At 40.1% G+C, this 20,837-nt stretch overlaps 1 protein-coding gene across 12 annotated transcripts in view; it reads right to left on the bottom strand.

Moving 5' to 3' along the window:
- Positions 1-20,837, bottom strand: part of RNF38 (ring finger protein 38) — a 154,222-nt gene that overhangs the window by 33,735 nt on the left and 99,650 nt on the right. For all 12 annotated transcript variants that reach the window (XM_010369951.2, XM_030919402.1, XM_010369952.2 and 9 more), the window contains 2 exons: positions 4,992-5,185; positions 474-687 (listed from right to left, as the gene is read on the bottom strand). In XM_010369951.2, the coding sequence (XP_010368253.2) occupies positions 474-687; positions 4,992-5,185 (408 nt within the window). The remainder of the gene's footprint in view (positions 1-473; positions 688-4,991; positions 5,186-20,837) is intronic.

Below are 20,837 nucleotides of genomic sequence, written 5' to 3'. Positions count from 1 at the left end.
TTCTGTTTTTTTTAAATTTTTTGAGACGAAGTCTCGCTCTGTCACTCAGTGCAATGGTGCGATCTCGACTCACTGCAACCTCCATCTCCTGAGTTCAAGTGATTCTTCTGTGTCAGCTGGGATCACAAATATGTGCCACCACGTCCAGCTAATTTTCGTATTTTTGGTAGAGACGGGGTTTCACTGTGTTAGGCTGGTCTCGAATGCCTAAGCTCAAGTGATGCGCCTGCCTCAGCCTCCCAAAGTGCTGGGATTACAGGCATGAGCCAGCTTGCCGGGCCGATACTAATTCAACTTTCTTCTATGGAAGCTGTGTAGAATTTAAATCTCAATTCTTAAAAGAAACAAGGAACTTAAATAACTTAATTTTAGGTAAAACTAAAAGAAATTCGCAACAGAAAGTCAAAAAAAAAAAATCTCAAACTGCCACAAAACTTCAGCTTCTGTATTTCCAAGACATTCTGTTACTGTACCTGATCATGTATGTCAACCATGACTGCATTCTGCTGGGGTGGATGAGCAGCAGGATGTAACAGACGGGGAGATACATTCGGAGGGTGGAAGGCTCGAGGCTCCTCTATTGCTTGCTGCTGTGCATAAGGGAGATGGTGATAGTTTTCATCTTGACTAATGGAATTATGTCGAGACAGACGATCCCTTCTTCCTCTCTGGCGCCTGACAGGAGGACTGTAATAAATGTCAAAAAGAAAGTCGTTATGTCTACTGTTGTGATCCATCAAGATTCTGTATTGTCTTTCTTTGATATCTATCAATAGTATATGCTAAGGTAGGCTTTAGTATTAAATAACTGCTAAAATTCCCCATCAGCTCTAAAAACTTACAAATTTAAACACAAGGTATGTTTTATAAAATAATGAAAGCAAACAATATCGGTATTCATCTCTGAAAGTATTTAGAAATCAGCAGCTACAGACAATTTTCTTGAATCCTATGAAATTGCCCTTTTTATAAGTAAAAAATGATCTAATATCAACAATTTCATATAATTTAACCTACCATTTTCTCCCTTTTTAAACATTATAATAAAACGAACTTTAATCTGTAGATATCTTGTCGGTGTTCCTCATATACCTAATAGGCACTTTTTTGTCTATTTAGCTAACACATACATAAGACATAATTCCTATGTGGCCAAAATGACACTTTTAAAAAATGAGAAAACATGAAATAACCAAAGAACATATAATTTGCTGACAACTGCAAATAGAAACTGGGTAAACATGCAATGAATATGATTGAGAATATGATTGATAGTATCAACATAAATATTCCAAGAATATATAAAACTTTTAATTGTTATGGGGACATACAAGGTATATATATTTATATAGAATTTTAAATTAGAATTTGTTTGTTGGTCCCTATTGCAGTGGCTCATGCCTGTAATCTTAGCACTTTGGGAAGCCGAGGCAGGTGGATCCCTTGAGCCCAGGAGTTCAAGACCAGACTGCGAAACACAGTGAAACCCTGTTTCTACCCCAAAACACAAAAAATTAGCCGGGCATGGTGGTGTGCACCTGTAGTCCCAGCTACCTGGGTGGCTGAAGTGGGAGAATCACCTAAAGCCTGGAAAGCTGAGGCTGTAGTGAGCTGAGATCACGCCACTACACTCCAGCCTAGGCGACAGAGTGAGACCATGTCTTAAAAAAAAAAAAAGACAGAGGGAGAGAATTTGCTTACTGAAGCAAGCCACATTTACTCTCCATGTACGAGTCATCTACATAGTTTAATAAAAATTTTATTATGACTAAACTTTCATTTTGTACTTCCCTAAACACAGTTCACCTCCACTGCTTTTTACAATGGCTCAGCACAAAAACAACTTGAAAAAGTACCCTGCCTCATTAAAATTGTACTCTACATTGGGCAAAGGAGGTCAAACATCTCCCCTTCTAGTAAGAGCTCCAAGTGTCATTTCAACAACTTTCTTTACTGAGATCGGTCACTTTTTCCTTAATCTTCCCACTCTGTTCCTCTAAATCTGTTTCTTCTTACTCCTAATTCTCCAATCTTAAGAGAACAAGGGACACTCCTTTATGAGATTAACTCACAAAGGTGCTCTTGATTTTGCCCCTCCAGCTTCTTGCTCCATTAATTGTTTCTTCTAACTTTATTTTAAATATAATGCTTTTTGCATTTTTGCTTCAAACTCTACTTACTTGTATTATATTGAATTCAAGATGCCCTCCACCTTAGGACTAAAAACTTTTTTTTTTTTTGAGACGTTGTTTCACTCTTGTCACCCAGGCTGGAGTGCAATGGCACGATCTCTCCGCTCACTACGACCTCTGCCTCCCAGGTTCAAGCGATTCTCCTGCCTCAAACTCCCAAGTAGCTGGGATTACAGATGTCTGCCACCAAGCCCAGCTAATTTTTTAAAATATTTTTAGTAAAGACAGTTTCACCATGTTGGCCAAGCTGGTCTCAAACTCCTGACCTCAGGTGATCCACCTGCCTTGGCCTCCCAAAACGCTGGGATTACACGCATCAGCCACCCACACCCCGCCTTGTTAGTCTTTTGTTTTTGTTTTGTTTGAGATGGAGTTTCGCTCTTGTTGCCTAGGCTGGAGTGCAATGCACATCCGGCTAATTCTGTATTTAGGGTAGAGACAGGGTTTCACCATGTTGGTCAGGCAGGTCTCAAACTCCTGACTCAGGTGATCCACCCATCTCGGCCTCCCAAAGTGCTGGGATTACAGGTGTGAGCCACCACGCCCAGCTTGCCTTTTAACTGTACGTTTATTTTATTCACCATAAAATAGGTAAAGATTAACAGCAGGTACTCAGGCCTTAACTTTGAAACAACTATACTTCCTCATGCTTATTATATTTAATAGCTATAAAATAATTTACCTGATAGCCATATACTATCTTAAAAAACATTCCCATGTAATTGGTTAATAAGGTACTGGGTAATGTAAAAGTCTTAATGTCTCACCAGAATATGGCTCAGAGACAGGTTTATGTTGTCTCAGCTGGAACACAGAAAGGTGGTTTTAAGATCCCTTCTGTATTAGCCCGCTCGGGCTGCCATAACGAAACATTGCAGACTGTGTGGCTTAAACAGATACTTAATTTCTCCAAGTTTTTTTTTTTTTTTTTTTTTTTTTTTTTGAGGCGGAGTCTCGCTCTGTCGCCCGGACTGGAGTGCAGTGGCCGGATCTCAGCTCACTGCAAGCTCCGCCTCCCCGGGTTTACGCCATTCTCCTGCCTCAGCCTCCCGAGTAGCTGGGACTACAGGCGCCCGCCACCTCGCCCAGCTAGTTTTTGTATTTTTAGTAGAGACGGGGTTTCACCGTGTTAGCCAGGATGGTCTCGATCTCCTGACCTCGTGATCCGCCCATCTCGGCCTCCCAAAGTGCTGGGATTACAGGCTTGAGCCACCGCGCCCGGCCAATTTCTCCAAGTTTTAAAGCCTAGAAGTTTGAAATCAAGGTACCAACATAGTCGGTTTTTGGAGAGGGATCTTTTCCCTGGCTCTTGCAGACAACTACATCTCACTGTCTCCTCACATGATGGAGGATGAGTTCCCTGACATCTCTTTTTGAGATGGAGTCTTGCTCTGTCACCAGGAGTGCAGTGGCGCAATCTTGGCTCACTGTAAGCTCCGCTTCCTGGGTTTAAGCGGTTCCCCTGCCTCAGCCTCCCCTCCCGAGTAGCTGGGACTACAGGTGTGTGCCACCACACCTGGCTAATTTTTTGTATTTTAGTAGAGACGAGGCTTCACCATGTTGGCCAGGATGGTCTCCTGACCTTATGATTCGCCCACCTTGGCCTCCCAAAGTACTGGGATAACAGGCGTGAGCCACCACCCCCCCCCTCTGGCCCCACGCATCCCTTCTTAAAGGACATTAATGCTGCTGGGTAAGGGTCCTAACCTTATGACCTCATTTAACGTCAATTACACTTCCTTAGAGGTCATATCTCCAAATACAACCACTGAGAGTTACAGCTTCAACACGTTAATTGGGGAGGGGGGGTTACAAACATTTGGTCCATAACACCTTCCTAACTCAAGATCCTGGACATGCAAACAGGTATTCTCACAATGCACTATTTCCTTGGGATAAGAAATACATGACCTCCGGCAACAACTAATGAGGAAGAAACTCAGGAAGAAATGCACTCCTCTAGGATGAAAAGACAAGGGCCAAATCCCATTGCCTAAAAGTTGAACTAAACTTCAGTCATCTTTTCATACTACAGGCTCCACAGTGTGTGGATTTAAAAAAAATCTTTTGTTTTTTTAAATACAAAGTGTCTCATTCTGTCAATAAGGCTAGAGTGCAATGAACAATCATAGCTAAGGCTCACTGCAGCCTCATACTCCTGGGCTCAAGAAATCCTCCTGTCTCAGTCTCAGCTTGGACTACAGACGTGCGCCAACATCCACAGCTAAATTTTTTTTTTTTTTTGTAGAGACAGGGTCTTACTACGCTGCCCAGGCTGGTCTTGAACTCCTGGCCTCAAGTGATCCTCCCACCTTGGCTTCCCAAAGTGTTGGGATTATAGGCATGAACTAATACTGTGCGGAGTCTCCATGGTTATATAAGAAACATAATTAAGCTCCTAATTGCCTTACAGGATACAGAAGGAAAAGGAATGGAGTAGGAAAGGGTTAGCTCATTTCCAAGATTTCCATATATCCTTACAGTTATGAACTACAAAATGTGTCTTCTAGTAGTCAAGATTGCAGGCTAGTCCACAAAAATCTGTACCATAAGGTAGCTGATTTCACATATAATGGCATGGATGATTTTAGCCTCTTTCCATTTCTTCATCTGTCAATAAGCTAAACTCTTCTATCCTACTGGAAATCTAAGCAACTTTATTTTTCATAAGTGAATGTACGTGTATGTGTGGTGATGTGTTTATGAAATGCCTACAGAAAAAAATGTTTTCTGATGTTAAATATACTCACAAATCTACCAATGGAAGAAAACTTAAGAAATAAATTGTAATCAACTAACCTTCTTCTGTTGCGTGCAGGTGTGTTGCATCGTTCCCCTGAGAAGTGATGTTGGCTTGGTCGAACTGAAGGGGGCTGCCTATTTGATGTCATCTCCCATGGTCGCATTGGTGGTGAGGGAGCTGGTGATGCTGATGTATAATCAAAGACTGAATGAGAGAGGCGCTGTCTCTTGGGACTTGGACTATCTTCACTCTGCCAATGCAACAAAATGGATCAACTGAGTAAGATCTTTTCAGGATTTCACATTACTGCATATGTACAGGTTAAGATGTACTTAACCTGAAATCTAAAAATGTAAAAGCAGGGAAAAAATATATGCTATCAATTAAAATTTAAAACCCTTTTAAAATGCTGGGATGGGGTGGAACAGGGGAGGGAGATGCACAGTAAATGGTATCAAGTGAAAAATGAACTTTGTTTTTGAAAACTCATTCTAAGGCAAATGAGGTAACCACATATAGGGTATATAACAGGATAATAAAACTTTTGTGAAGTACTTGACCTTCTCTTTAAATTCCCAAATCACCTGAAAAATTACACTACACTACACTACAATCTCCCATCAATAAGGCATCAATTTTCAGCTGTGAGTTCAGCTTAGGAGGAGATATAATTTGAGTAGGTCCTCGATTTGATTCTAAATCACGCTCCTCTCCCTCCTTATACCTGTTTAGGCCACTATATTTATTTTCTTTAAAGAGAGCTACATGGGGCCGGACACGGTGGCTCACACCTGTAATCCCAGCACTTTGGGAGGCTGAGGCGGGTGGATCACTGGAGGTCAGGAGTTTGAGACCAGCCTGGCCAACATGGTGAAACCCCATCTCTACTAAAAATACAAAAATTAGCTGGGTGTGGTTGTGCATGCCTGTAATCCCAGCTACTTGGGAAGTTGAGGCAGGAGAATTGCTTGAACCCAGGAGGCGGAGGTTGCTGTGAGCTGAGATCAGGCCATTGCACTCCAGCCTGGGGGACAACAGACTGTCTCAAAAAAAAAAAAAAAAAGGAGGGGGGTGGTGGTTACACGGATAAAGTAAGATTTATATTAGACAGATAAAGTAATAGCAGATTTACATCATCAGTTCTTAACTAGAATATCACAGCGGTTCGGAAGTACTTCTAAAGTTTTCAAGGGTCCCAGCATGGGCTTACTAGCTACAAAACTGATATGGATCACTTAATTGCATTAATACTCCAGGGTTCTCCACCTGACTCAACTTCCCAAATGAGTCTACCCAAAACTATCAAAGTTACAAATTAACTGAAAATTTGATAAGGCTGTGTTTTCTAATAGAACGTCTATCTCCAATCTATTACTGCAAGTTCTAATTAGTTGGGCATTACAGTACTTTTGGTTACAAAATAATTAGTACCTGCAGCTACCATAACAATCATCTTATAACATTGTAAAAGTATATGGGATTACAAATTAGTGTTAAAATTTAGGTAAGCATATAAATCAGAACTGATTATTTAAGCTGAAAGGAATGAAGCTTAAATTGTAAATGGCTACATGTGATCATTCCAAATTACTTAGCAGAGGTATTCCAAAAACCACATCATTTCCCTTCTATATTTAGGGGATATTATAATCAATTTTATTATCATTATAATTAAAATACAAAATACAAAAGCATGCTGTTCTAACTTTCCTACCACCATACTAACCTTATTTTCTCCCTAGATTTAATTGTACAGTCGTCCCTCAGTATCCTAGGGAAGTGGTTCCAGAGAACCACTCCCCCATACCAAAATCTTAAGACGCTCAAGTCCCTGATATAAAATGGTGTTGCATTTGCATATAATGTACACACATTCTCCCATATACTTTAAATCTCTATATCACTTAACGATATCAACACAATACAATGTAAATGTTTTATAAATAGCTGTTATACTCTATTTTAAAATTTGTATTATTCTGTATTGTTGTATTGTTACTTTTATTTCACTTTTTCTGAATATTTCCCACCCGTGGTTGGTTCAATCTTTGGGTAAGGAACCACCAACTAATCTAGTAAAAGTACACTTATTTTCATCCTTTGATTTTAGTGAGAAAGTTAGTTCTTATGTTCTGATAATCCTAAAACTTAAAAAAACGGTAAATAACCACTGAAATTTAAATATTCTGATTTTTTTTAAAAAAGGTAGAACAATCAAGACCTGACAAACCTGCACATGAGCACCAGAAACAGGCTGGCTCCACAACTGGTGAAAACAGATTTGATTAACACTGACTTTTTTTTTTTTTAGACGGAGTCTCGCTCTGTCGCCCAGGTTGGAGTTCAGTGATCTCAGTTCACTGCAAGCTCCGCCTCCTGGGGTTCAAGTGGTTCTCCTGCCTCAGCCTCAGTAGCTGGGACCACAGGTGCATGCCACCATGCCCAGCTAATTTTTTGCATTTTTAGTACAGACAGGGTTTCAGCTTGTTAGCCAGGATGGTCTTGATCTCCTGACATCATGATCCACCCACCTCGGCTTCCTAAAGTGCTGGAATTACAGGCGTGAGCCACCGTGCCCAGCTTAACACTGACTTTTTAAAAACAAAATGCTAGTAACCAATCATGATCATTAGCTTTTCATACATATCCCACATTGCATATCCTACCCTGAAAAGCCTAATGTAAGCTAAGACACAGAACTTTGAATTCTAAAAATTCACTACCTAAAATGGAGGAGAATGCTACAGATCCTCATGATAAATGTCAAATGACCAGAGAAAGCCCTTAGGTTATAAACCTTTATATATTTTCAGTGATGTTCAAATTGTGGGCTAAAAATGTTATTTTACAAGACATGCAGAGCTTTTAAAAGTAGAGGTAAGGAAAAGTGACTGCGAAAAGTTACCATCACTTCTCTTTGTGCTGTGATGGTGAAAGACAAAGAATGGGAAGTGAAGGGAGCTATTCATTAGAGTACTACTTTTCTTTTTCCTTTCCTTTTTTTTTTTTTTCCTTTTTGAGAAGGAGTTTCGCTCTTGTTGTCCAGGCTGGAGTGCAGTGGCCTGATCTCGGCTCACCGCAACCTCTGCCTTCCGGGTTCAAGTGATTCTCCTGCCTCAGCCTCCCGAGTAGCTGGGATTACAAGCATGCACCACCATGCCTGGCAAATTTTATAGTTTTAGTAGAGACAGGGTTTCTCCGTGTTGGTCAGGATAGTCTTGACTCTCGACCTCAGGTGATCTGACTACCTTGGCCTCCCAAAGTGTTGGGATTACAAGCGTGAGCCACTGCGCCGGGCCAGTAAGTTTACTTTCTAACTCAAAGTCATAGGAAACCACAATGACTAAAGACAGGAAACCATTAAAAGGTAGTTTGCTATATGCAATATGATTTCATCACTTCCCTTATCAATTTTAGTACTCTTAAGGAACTTCAAAGAAATTCTCACAGTTTCCAGAAAAGGGAAGGGGTAGTAACCTACAAATAACTAAGAATTAGATTAACATCAGACTTCCTATAGCAAAAACAGATGCTAAAAGTTCTCTGAGGGAAATGAATATTGAACCTAGAATTTCATACTCCAATCACACTATTAATCTAGCGTGGAAGCATAAAACACGACTTTTGTCAGATATATCAAGACCCAAAGGTGCTCCTCGCATAGCAGAAAATCACTTGATGTGTGCTCACAACATTCCCTATCTCTCTTATTTGAAACTATTACACAACATCCAATAAATGACAGAAGTAACCCAGAGAGTACAATGAAATGAAAATTCCAGGAATGGTAGCAAGTTTGGAAATTCATCATTCCACATTAGAACAAGTCAGAGGGCTCTGAGAAAAATGCCCTAAATAGAATCAAAATGTATGACTGAGAACTTGGAAGTTATTAATAAAATTTACGCAGATGGCTCTTTGTAATAAAAAAATATATAAAAGACAATCAGTCCAGGAAAGTCAATGAGGAATGCAAATTCATCTGACCTTGTCATCTAAAGCATTCTTTGAATGAAATGGGTAGTCAGAAGATTACATTCACTTCTCCATGGGCCAAACATGCTCTTGGTTCTGCGATGAGTAAATACATGGATGTTCCTAACATGATGCGAAGTGTTTACTGGTTTTTGATAGTTAAAATCAATCGAGGACAAGGCATGAAAGATCACTACTGTAGTTACAGAATAGAATGTAAGTATAAACTTTGTTAACGTAAACTCGAAAAGTTTCTTGGTGATAAAATCACAGACATTTAGTGAAAATCAAAATCCAAAAATCTAAAAATAATGGCTTAAACATAACAAACATACTTTTTTGTTTGTTTTTTGAGATGGAGTTTTGCTTTTGTTGCCCAGGCTGGAGTGCAATGGCAGGATCTCGGCTCACTGCAACCTCCGCCTCTCGGGTTCAAGAGGTTCTCTTGCCTCAGCCTCCTGAGTAGCTGAGATAACAGGCATGCACCACCACACCCTGCTAATTTTGCATTTTTAGTAGAGATGGGGTTTCTCCACGTTGGTCAGGCTGGTCTCGAACTCCCGACCTCAGGTGATCCACCCGCCTTGGCCTCCCAAAGTGCTGGGATTACAGGCGTGAGTCACTGCATCCGGCCTGTTTTTTTTTTTTTTTTTTTAAAGACAGTCTCGGTCTGTCACTGAGGCTGGAGTGCAGTAGCACAATCTTAGCTCACTGCAACCTCCACATCCCGGGCTAGAGAGATCCTCTCACCTAAGCCTCCCAAGTAGCTGGGACTACAGGTGCACACCACCATGACCAGCTAATTAAAAAAATTTTTTGGAGATACGAGGTCTCACTATATTGCCCAGTTTGGTCTCAAACTTCTGGGCTCAAGAAATCCTTCCACCTTGGCCTCCCACAATGCTGGGATTACAGGTGTGAGTCACTACGCCTGGCTAACATACTTTCAAATGCATTGCTAAATGCAGTGGGAAAAAGGGAAATCATCCATGACTCATAAACTGAGGAAAACTGAAAACCAAATTTGTATTTTTGATGCTCTCAGGAGGAACAGAAGATAAGGCCTTATGACTGAGACCCCTACATGAAGTAGTCAAAACTTCCCAAGTACACTTAAAATAAAAAGGAAGACAAGAAAGAGTCATCCCAGTGGAAAAGAGAAGGAAACGTTAACAAGGAAATGTCTGCTCTGTGTTGACTTTGAGTGGAAGTGGGTTTTTCCCGTGAGAATTCAAACTCTGGTTCACTCCTCACACCATATTTGGGGTTCAGATTTTCACAATCCATGCTGTCTGTGAACCTCTAAACGTAAAAACATAAAAACTCATCCAGAACTATGCTACCACAAGGACTCTTTACATGAGTAAATACAAAGCTGATTCTCGAAGGATATTCCCACTGCCTTTGTAAACTAAAAATAAAATCCCCCCCAAATGACTGAACTGATTCTCTCTTGACTACAAAGACCCCAGAGAAACTAGAAAAATTGAGTTCTTGGCCTTGACAGGAAGGCAGGCTAGATAGACCTCACCGTATCTCTCCATCCCCTGCTTTTGGAGTTCGGGCAAAACTGACCAGCATTAATGTTAAAATAGAAATTATAGGACCTAACAGAATGGACTCTTTGTGACAATAAAATACCACATTAAAAACAGGACCTAAGACCAAGCCAGACAAGGGTTAACTCACACACCCCTACAGGTCACTCTAACCCAGTGTACTGGTTAACAGACTTTCTTATAAGATTCCCTTCTGCTGAATCCAAATTTTTAGACAAAGCTTTACTCTTTCAACCAACTGCAAATTAAAGAATCTCATCTCTGAATCCACCTAAAAAGTCCCCACCTCAAGATATTCCTTGTCTTTTCAGTCTGAAACAATGTATACCTTCTATGTATTGATTTATGACTTTGTAACTCCTGCCTCCCTAAAACTGTAATTCAACTGTAGTGGGCACATTTCCTAGGCACCTCTTGAGACTGTTTCCCAGGCCATGGTCACTCATATTGTTTCAGAATAAACCTCTTTAAAACATTTTTACAGAGTTGGGTTTTTCCATTAATACCTACGCCAGTAGTTCTCAAACCTTTACATGCTTCAGAAACACCAGATTGCTGGCCCCACTCCCCAGTCTCTAATTCAGAAAGTCTGGACCAGGGGTCCATCAACTGTCATTTCTACTATTATCCCAAGTGATGATTCTTGGATAATTTAGATTTTGAATTATCAGGCAGAGAAGTTCTTTCCCTCCTCTCCTTGTTGCTTCTGCGCCAGCACACCAACTTTTCAAAGTACCAAGTATTGACAACTTAAAATTCTTAAGATGTCGATTCAAATCTGGTACAAGTACTGTCTCTATTATTTAATAATATAGAACGTTGTACAGATATTACAGTATAGAACACTGCTACAGATTTAGGGATCAAGGTAGGTAAAAGAGGTCACAATGGGAGGAAGGAAGGAAAGGCAGGTTTTATGCTTAGCATTAAATCTGATGAAAATGAGTCTTGGAGTACACCTCTATTAACACCAAACCATTTTTATTACCAAAACATCAACAAAAGTGAAATGAACCTGAGGGAGGCATAAGAGTGCATTCCATAATTCCAGATGAACAAGTCAGAAATCATTAAAGGCTAAAGAAAATTTTATATGTAACATGTATCTTGGGTTTATATATATCAGCAAGTCTTAGAGACAATAGGAGATGCTGAGCCAGACAAACTTTTCCCAAACAGAAACAGGTTCCAAGTTCTACTCAGTGACTACAATGTGCCTCTAATGGCAACCACTAGGGAGCCCTAAGGACTTCCTTCCCAAAGCAGTAAAGAGGCAACCTGTGTGGGGGAATGGAATTTCTCAAGAACCTGGTCCTCTTTCTAATCAGTCAGAAGGACTACTCTTCACCTTAAATTTACAAATAAGCACAGCATTAGTTAAGAATCTTCAATTCTCCTTTCAATTCCCAGACTTCCTCTACTTGCCTTAATTATCTTTAACAAAAATGAAGTTTCTTATTCCACAATTAAGGAAAAACAGTTAAATGCAAAGGGCCCAGGAAGAGCAAACTCTCACTAAATTTTACTCATTTTAAATAAATGTGAAAACACTTAGAAATCAACACTCTATATAAGCAACTACAAAAAATTAAGACAAGATCCTTTTTTGTTTTGCAGAAGATGGATATAAGCTGGGGAAAGCAGAAAATTAATAATTTTATATTTGGATCACATAATAGTTTACAAAATGACTTCTAACATTACCTCATTTTATTCTCCACAAGATGAGGATTTTATTTTTAAACTATGTCCAGATAATATGTACAACGTGTTTTTTTTTTTTTTTTTTTTTTTTTGAGACGGAGTCTCGCTCTGTCACCCAGGCTGGAGTGCAGTGGCCGGATCTCAGCTCACTGCAAGCTCCGCCTCCCGGGTTTATGCCATTCTCCTGCCTCAGCCTCCCAAGTAGCTGGGACTACAAGCGCCCGCCACCTCGCCCGGCTAGTTTTTTATATTTTTTAGTAGAGACGGGGTTTCACTGTGTTAGCCAGGATGGTCTCGATCTCCTGACCTTGTGATCCGCCCGTCTCGGCCTCCCGAAGTGCTGGGATTACAGGCTTGAGCCACCGTGTTTTTTTGTTGTTGAGACAGAGTCTCACTCTGTTGCCAGGCTGGAGTGCAGTGGCGCGATCTTGGCTCACTGCAACCTCCGCCTCCTGGGTTCACGCAATTCTCCTGCCTCGGCCTCCCGAGTAGCTGGGACTACAGGCGCGTGCCAGCCAATTTTTGTATTTTTAGTAGAGACAAGGTTTCACCATGTCAGACAAGATGGTCTCTTATCTCTTGACCTCATGATCTGCCTACCTCAGCCTCCCAAAGTGCTGAGATTATAGGCATGAGCCACCACGTCCGGCCTAAAATGTGTTTCTATTAGTGAAACTGAAACTTGTTAAGGCAGTTCAGTAAACATACTGCCCTTGAACTACATAATGTACAGTCTTATCTCACATAGGACTTTCATTTGATGTATAACTCTTATACTCCTCAGATCACAATTTTGCAATGAAATCCAATCTCTCAACCAGACAACTAATATATTCTCCTGAAATGTTTACTTGCAGACATAGAAGAAAGAGGGTTTGAATGTTGTTTTCAAAAGTTACCATAAACATGCAGAAACAAAGTTTGCTCTTTGATATGATCCAAGTTTGTGTTTATTTATTTTTTTTATTTTTATTTTTTTTTGAGATGGAGTCTCGCTCTGTCGCCCAGGCTGGAGTGCAGTGGCCAGATCTCAGCTCACTGCAAGCTCCGCCTCCCGGGTTCACGCCATTCTCCTGCCTCAGCCTCCCGAGTAGCTGGGACTACAGGCGCCGCCACCTCGCCCGGCTAGCTTTTTGTATTTTTAGTAGAGACGGGGTTTCACCGTGTCAGCCAGAGATGGTCTCGATCTCCTGACCTCGTGATCCGCCCGTCTCGGCCTCCCAAAGTGCTGGGATTACAGGCTTGAGCCACCGCGCCCGGCCTGTGTTTTTTTTTTAAATGGAAGCCCAAAGAAAATAACAGTCTGATACGCAGTGACTGCTCAGAAAAGCACTCTAGTAGTATAACATATTGCAATCACATCATAATGAATAGCAATACGGTATTTTCCTATCATTGGCTATAACTGCTAGTACATCAAAACACAGGAACTGTAAATAAAGCGGATTCCTAAGTCGAAGGAGGCCTACATGGCTAGTATTTGAGTAACAGACTGGTGATGTTATATACTGTATTTTTCACAATTCCTAATTACACAAAATATCATTGGTTCACAAAAACTAATTTAGCTTGATGCTACTACAATTGTAGTTATCACTATATTTCTACCAGAGTACTAGATTCTACTCATGTATCTGTAACTATAATAATTTTAAGCTATAATTGTAGATAAGAGGCTAAAATAAAAAATCTAAAGTATAAACATTAAGCCATTGGAAACAGGAAAGATACTATAACAACCTGAAATTAACAGATCCTTTGAGAGATACCTCGCCTGGAGGTGTTCTGTAAACAGCTGAAGCTCAGAGGGTAGGAATATAAATTTAGGAGTGTTGGTATATAGACAGATCATAGTTCATGAAACTGCAGACATAGACAAAACTGCCCCTCAAAAGTTTATGTAACGAAAACAAAGCCCAATACTGAACCCTAAGAATCACCAACATTTAATGCTGGGTACTTGATTAGGAGAGGAGGGTAGAGTGTGATGGAAGCCAGTGGAAGGAGGTTTCAAGGTGCAGGATAAGGGGCTGAAAAATATCCACCAGATGTATTAGGTGAGTGCAAAAATAATTGCAGTTTATGCATTGTTGGACTGTGCCGTTTGGTATCGGAATACATTCTAAAATAAACGTGGCTATGTTACATATCATTTTAATGGGAATGTCTCACTTTATGTTCTTTATTAATGACTTATTACTTGCTATTTATGTTTATTTTAGACTAGGGAAATGATGTTAGACAAAAAGCAAACTCAAGCAATTTTCTTATTTTAGTTCAAGGTGGGTCATAAAGCAGCAGAGACAACTGGCAACATCGACAATGCATTTGGCCTAGGAACTGCTAACGATATATGGTGCAGTGGTGGTTCAAGTTTTGCAAAGGAGGCGAGAGCCTTGAAGATGAGGAGTGTGGCCCGCCATCAGAAGTTGACAATGACCAATTGAGAGCAATCATCGAGCTAGCTGATCCTCTTAAAACTATATGCGAAGTTGCCGAAGAACTCAATGTGAACTGTTCTATGATATCTATGGTATGGCCGGTTGGCATTTGGAACAAATTGGAAAAGTGAAAAAGCTCGGTAAGTGGGTGCCATGTGAGCTAATCGAAAATTTAAATTAAAAAAAAAAATCGTTTTGAAGTGTCATCTTCTCTTATTCTACACAAGACCAAGGTACCATTTCTTGATCAGATTTTGATAGGAGACAAAAAGTGGATTTTATACGTCAACCAGTGATAACCACCTCAGTGGCTGGACCAAGAAGCAGCTCCAAATCATTTTCCAAAGCCAAATTTGCACGAAAAAGAGGTCACGGTCACTGTTTGGTGGTCTGCTGCTGATCTGATCCACTACAGCCTCTTTTTTTTTTTTTTTTGGAGACAGAGTTTCGCTCTTGTCATTCAGGCTGGAGTGCAATGGCGTGATCTCAGCTCACTGTAACCTCCGCCTCCTGAGTTCAAGCAATTGTCCTGCCTCAGCCTCCTGAGCCACTGTGCCCAGTCACCACAGCTTTCCGAAACTCTGTAAAATCATTACATCTGAGAAGTATGCTCAGCAAATCGATGACGTGCACCAAAAACTACAATGCCTGCAGCCAGCATTGGTCAACAGAAAGGGCCCAATTCTTCTTGCCCAATTCGTGCACGTCGCACAATCAACGCTTCAAAAATTGAACAGATTGGGTTACAAAGTTTTGCCTCATCTGCCATATTTAGCTGACCTCTCGCCAACCAACTACCACTTCTTCAAGCATCTCAACAACCAACTTTTTGCTGAGAAAAGGCGTCTACAACCAGCAGGATGCAGAAAATACTTTCCAAGAATTCGTCCAATCCTGAAGCAGTGATTTTTATGCTATCAGAATAAACAAACTTATTTATCGTTGGTAAAAATGTGTTGATTGTAATGGTTCCCATAATAAAGATGTGTTTGGCCGGGCGCGGTGGCTCAAGCCTGTAATCCCAGCACTGTGGGAGGCCGAGACGGGCGGATCACAAGGTCAGGAGATCGAGACCATCCTGGCTAACCCGGTGAAACCCCGTCTCTACTAAAAAATATAAAAAACTAGCCGGGCGAGGTGGCGGGCGCTTGTAGTCCCAGCTACTTGGGAGGCTGAGGCAGGAGAACGGCGTAAACCCGGGAGGCGGAGCTTGCAGTGAGCTGAGATCTGGCCACTGCACTCCAGCCTGGGCAACAGAGCGAGACTACGTCTCAAAAAAATAAATAAATAAATAAAATTAAATTAAAAAAAAAAAAAAAAAAAAGATGTGTTTGAGCCTATGATGATTTAAAATTCATGGTCTGAAACCAGAATTACTTTTGCACCAATCTAATACCAACACAGAGGTCTCTGACAGAGCTAATTCTTTCTAATATGATTTGCTATCTCTTCTGGCATATTCTCCCCTTATGACAATTTTCAGAAAAGTTTTTCCCCCTCTTTTCTTCAATAATCTTCCATTTGAATTTAAAAATAATTCTAATAAGGCCGGGCGCGGTGGCTCAAGCCTGTAATCCCAGCACTTTGGGAGGCCGAGACGGGCGGATCACGAGGTCAGGAGATCGAGACCATCCTGGCTAACACGGTGAAACCCTGTCTCTACTAAAAATACAAAAAACTAGCTGGGCGAGGTGGCGGCAGCCTGTAGTCCCAGCTACTCGGGAGGCTGAGGCAGGAGAATGGCGTAAAACCAGGAGGTGGAGCTTGCAGTGAGCTGAGATCCGGCCACTGCACTCCAGCCCGGGAGACAGAGCGAGACTCCGTCTCAAAAAAAAAAAAAAAAAAAAAAAAAAATAATAATAATAATAATAATTCTGATAGTTCTAGAAACAAAATTCTGCTGATATTTTGGGTGGAAATTTCATTAAGTCTACAAATTTGCTAGAAGATAAATATTTTCATAATAATTTGTTTTCTCTTTCAGAAACCTGGCATATTTCTCTATGTGTACAGCTTTTCAAATTTTAATTCACCTAATTTAACTTTAGCAAATTTGTTGAGGTGTTTGAACCAGAGTGCCTCCATATTGAACAGGGGTGTGGTAAAATAAGATTGAGACCTGCTGGGCTGCATTCCCAGAAAGTTAGGCATTCTGAGTCACAGGATGAGATAGCAGGTCAGCACAAGATACAAGACTTTGCTGACATTAACAGGCTGCAGTAAAGAAGCCGGCTAAAACCCACCAAAACCAAGATGGCGATGAGAGTGACCTCTGGTCATCCTCACTGCTACACTCCCAGCAGCACCATGACAGTTTACAAATGTCATGACAATGTCAGGAAGTTACCCACTATGGTCTATTTTTATTTTCTGAGAGGTAGTCTTGCTCTATTGCACAGGCTGGAGTGCAGTGGCACAATCTCAGCTCACTGCAACCTCTGCCTCCCGGATTCAAGCAATTCTTGTGCCTCAGCCTCTTGAGTAACTGGGACCACAGGTGCGAACCACCATGCCTGGTTAATTTTGTATTTTTAGTAGAGACGGGGTTTCACCATGTTGGCCAGGCTGTTCTCGAACTCCTGACCTCAAGTGATCCACCCACCTCGGCCTCCCAAATTGCTAGGATTACAGGTGTGAGCCATGGCGTGGGAACCCCTATGTGGTCTAAAAATGAGGCATGAATAATCCACCCCATGTTTAACACATAATCAAGAAATAACCGTAAAAATGGGAAACCAGCAGGCCTCAAGGCTGCTCTGCCTAGCGGGTAGCTATTCTTTATTCCTTTACTTTCTTAGTAAACTTGCTTTCACTTTATTCTATGGATTCACCTCAAATTCTTTCTAGCACGAGATCTAAGAACCCTCTCTTGGGGTCTGGATCAGGACCCCTTTTTGTTAACAAATTTACAAAATAAAAGCAGTCATTAAGACACCACAAAACAGGAGTCATTAAGATACCATAAACACCCCTGAAGTTAATGGTTGTGCCAGATATAAAATTATCTCACCATGTACTTAATCACCTTTTGAAAACTTACTATCTTCAATCACAACCATTGAATCCATTGATAGTAAAGACATGGCTAATTTTAAAACTTTAAGATAGGGGCTGACAGCAAAGAGACATGAGGGAATTTTGGGGGGTGATGAAACTATTTTATTATTCATTGTGGTGGTGACTCCACATCTGTATGCATTTGTCAAAACTCACAAACCTATATGCTAAAAAGGTAAATTTTGTGTTAAGTATACATTAATTTTAAAATGTTTAAAATATTGTATGAAGCACTTTAAGATTCTAATTTTAAATATGGGTTTTTATGCCGGGCACGGTGGCTCAAGCCTGTAATCCCAGCACTTTGGGAGGCCGAGACGGGCAGATCATGAGGTCAGGAGATCGAGACCATCCTGGCTAACACAGTGAAACCCCGTCTCTACTAAAAAATACAAAAAACTAGCTGGGCGTGGTGGCGGGCGCCTGTAGTCCCAGCTACTCGGGAGGCTGAGGCAGGAGAATGGCGTAAAACCCAGGAAGCGGAGCTTGCAGTGAGCTGAGATCCGGCCACTGCACTCCAGCCTGGGCGACACAGCGAGACTCCGTCTCAAAAAAAAAAAAAATGGGTTTTTATAGAGATGCAAACGAGCCTACACTTACACCTCTTCTGTGGGCAATGAGTACACAAAGCCATCACTTTCACAGAAACATTAAAATACCGACCAAATGTGCACCAGGAAGCACATACAAAATACTCCTGGAAGCACTGCTTGAAATAATAGTAAAAACAAACAAACAAACAAACAAAAAACAGGAAACTACCCAAATGTCAAGCAAAAAGAAAGGAGATGAGCTGCAGTATATTCATATAATAGAAAACTAAAAACAATAAAATAAATCAAGTATACAGGCAGATGCACTAGTAGGGACGAACTTTTTTAAAAGTATACAAAGTGTGACATCATTTATACTAAGTTCAGAAACAAGCAAAACTAAACAGTATAATGTCAAGGGATATTTTATATGGTAAAACCATATAGAAAAGCAAAAGGATACTGAAGAGAGATGTACCTGAGGCACAAGTATGGGATGTAACACGGAGGGTCATATGGGGGCTTCAAAAGTATTGGTAATGACTGGTTTCTTACACTAGATGGTCTTACTATTATATAGGTGTCTGCTTTATATTTTCTAAAGTGCATATATGAAATATTTCACAAATATTATTTACTTATTATTTCACAAATAAAGCATGTAAAATTTAAAAGAAAACCCAGAATTTTTGGCAATTAAAAAGAAGTCTTGACTAGGAGGAATAGAAAACAAGCAAATATAAGAAGTAAAATGTAAAAATTTGTAATAAACAAGGACAATGACAGAACTGATAAATAATAGATACGACTGACCAAAAAAGGCTCAAAAACAGGGTAACTTATTTTGTTCAAAAAGACTGGAGGTTGAAACAACAGTAAGAATCCAGAAGAGTAGCAACCCATTTTTTCTCCCATATGGCCACTTTACTAGCCACACACCCAACTCCTCATGCGATGGGGGGAGGGGATCAATTCACTTCTTTACTCCTAGAGAAGGTTGATGTCCTGAGAAAAGACAGGAGTTTAAAGGAAGCAGAGATGATGCCTTAAGAAAAAAATGAAAACACGGGTAAATCTGTTTAAAACAGATTATTCTAAAAAGAAGGAAAAGTAAAAGAATTGGGAGAGAAGGTACTTGAGGAGAAAGCCAAGAAGAATAAAGCATAACACATTAAGGCAATAATTTTGTGACATTAGATGGCTGGGTTAGGTTTTCCTTTGCATGTGGTTAGCTAAGTTTTTAAGGATAAGAAGCATAACTGGAACTAACAAATTACACCCTATTTAAAAGGTATCAACTAGATGAAGGTATCAGTATCTCAAAGGGGTCATGAGAAAGATCTAATTTGCTTCATGTTGAACAGTGGTAGGGCAGTTTCTGTGCAAAAAAAAAAAGTCTAGTTCCCCCCACACCCCCACCCCAAAGTTCATCGAGGGCTTTTTTCTAAGGTTCAAGGAAAATAAGGCTTAATTAAGACTATTTAAATTAAAATTTAACAACAATACATTTCATCTTTCAACACTCAAATGCAATTGGCTCTAACTTTATTGTTTTGTTTTCACAACGTGAGTTTAAATCTACATTTGGCAGTAGATTTCTCTGAAATTAAAGTTTATATTGAGTTATTGTTTGAAGACACAAAGGGAGTATGGAGAAAAGTATCCAAAAAAACAAAACAAAACAAAACAAAAAACCCTTTTTATTGGCGGCAGTAGTAAGGGTATTAAGTCAATTTCTTCCACAAATACATAGACAAGATACAGCTAAAGTTAGATTTGAGCCCCTCCTCTGCCAAATAACTACGTATGTGATTAGGCACCTCACTGAGCTTTTCTTAGCCTGTTTCCACATCTTAAAAACCATCAATGACTAGTGTATTCTGAGGGCTAAAAACAGAGTTAATACACGCAAAGCAGAGAACCTGGCACAAATTCCAAGAAGCAATACCAGACTGAAGAGCCCTAGATCACCTATCCTTCCAAATTTTTTATCTCCAACTTTATATGTCACAAGCATTTCACTTTCATAACAACAGAAAACGAGCTGGCTCTTATCCAAAAGTCCCAGCCTTGATGATCAATTATTTCACTACCTCAGGTTTATATACACTGGCCCGCAATCCTACCACTCAGAGGCAATTGTGTAATCTGACTTTTGTGGTAATAGCGATACTGACTTCCATTACTAGAACAGGCTTCTCTAGGAATATGGATTGATAGTTTGGTAGCCAATGATTTCTATGGGCAGATTCCAGTAATCTTGTTAATAACCTAATGAGTTTCAATCCATTTACACACCTTACTTTCGAGTTTTCATTTTATATTAAAAAAAAATTTTTTTTTAATTTTTTTAACTCACAAGTTTACCCACACGTAAAAGAAGACAAGTAACCATGTTTTCTCTCAGAAATATATGTTACTATCAAACTCTGGGTGCCAAGCAAGTAACTAGTGAACATCTTACATGCTTTCATTTTTCCTTTCCTACACAACTTCATGTATTTTATACTATCTTCTACTTTCCTACAGAACTTGACCTATTAGGACAAGTGATTTAAGACCAAAAGATCAAAACATAAGAATATTAAGTAGTCAAATAATTAACAGTAGCTGAGTAGCTCAAGAAGACAAAC

Source organism: Rhinopithecus roxellana, chromosome 16 (genome assembly GCF_007565055.1).
Source record: "Rhinopithecus roxellana isolate Shanxi Qingling chromosome 16, ASM756505v1, whole genome shotgun sequence".
NCBI classification, from domain to species: Eukaryota; Metazoa; Chordata; class Mammalia; order Primates; family Cercopithecidae; genus Rhinopithecus; species Rhinopithecus roxellana.
Note: the sequence above shows the minus strand (reverse complement) of the source record. Positions and strands in the feature narration are given on the sequence as shown.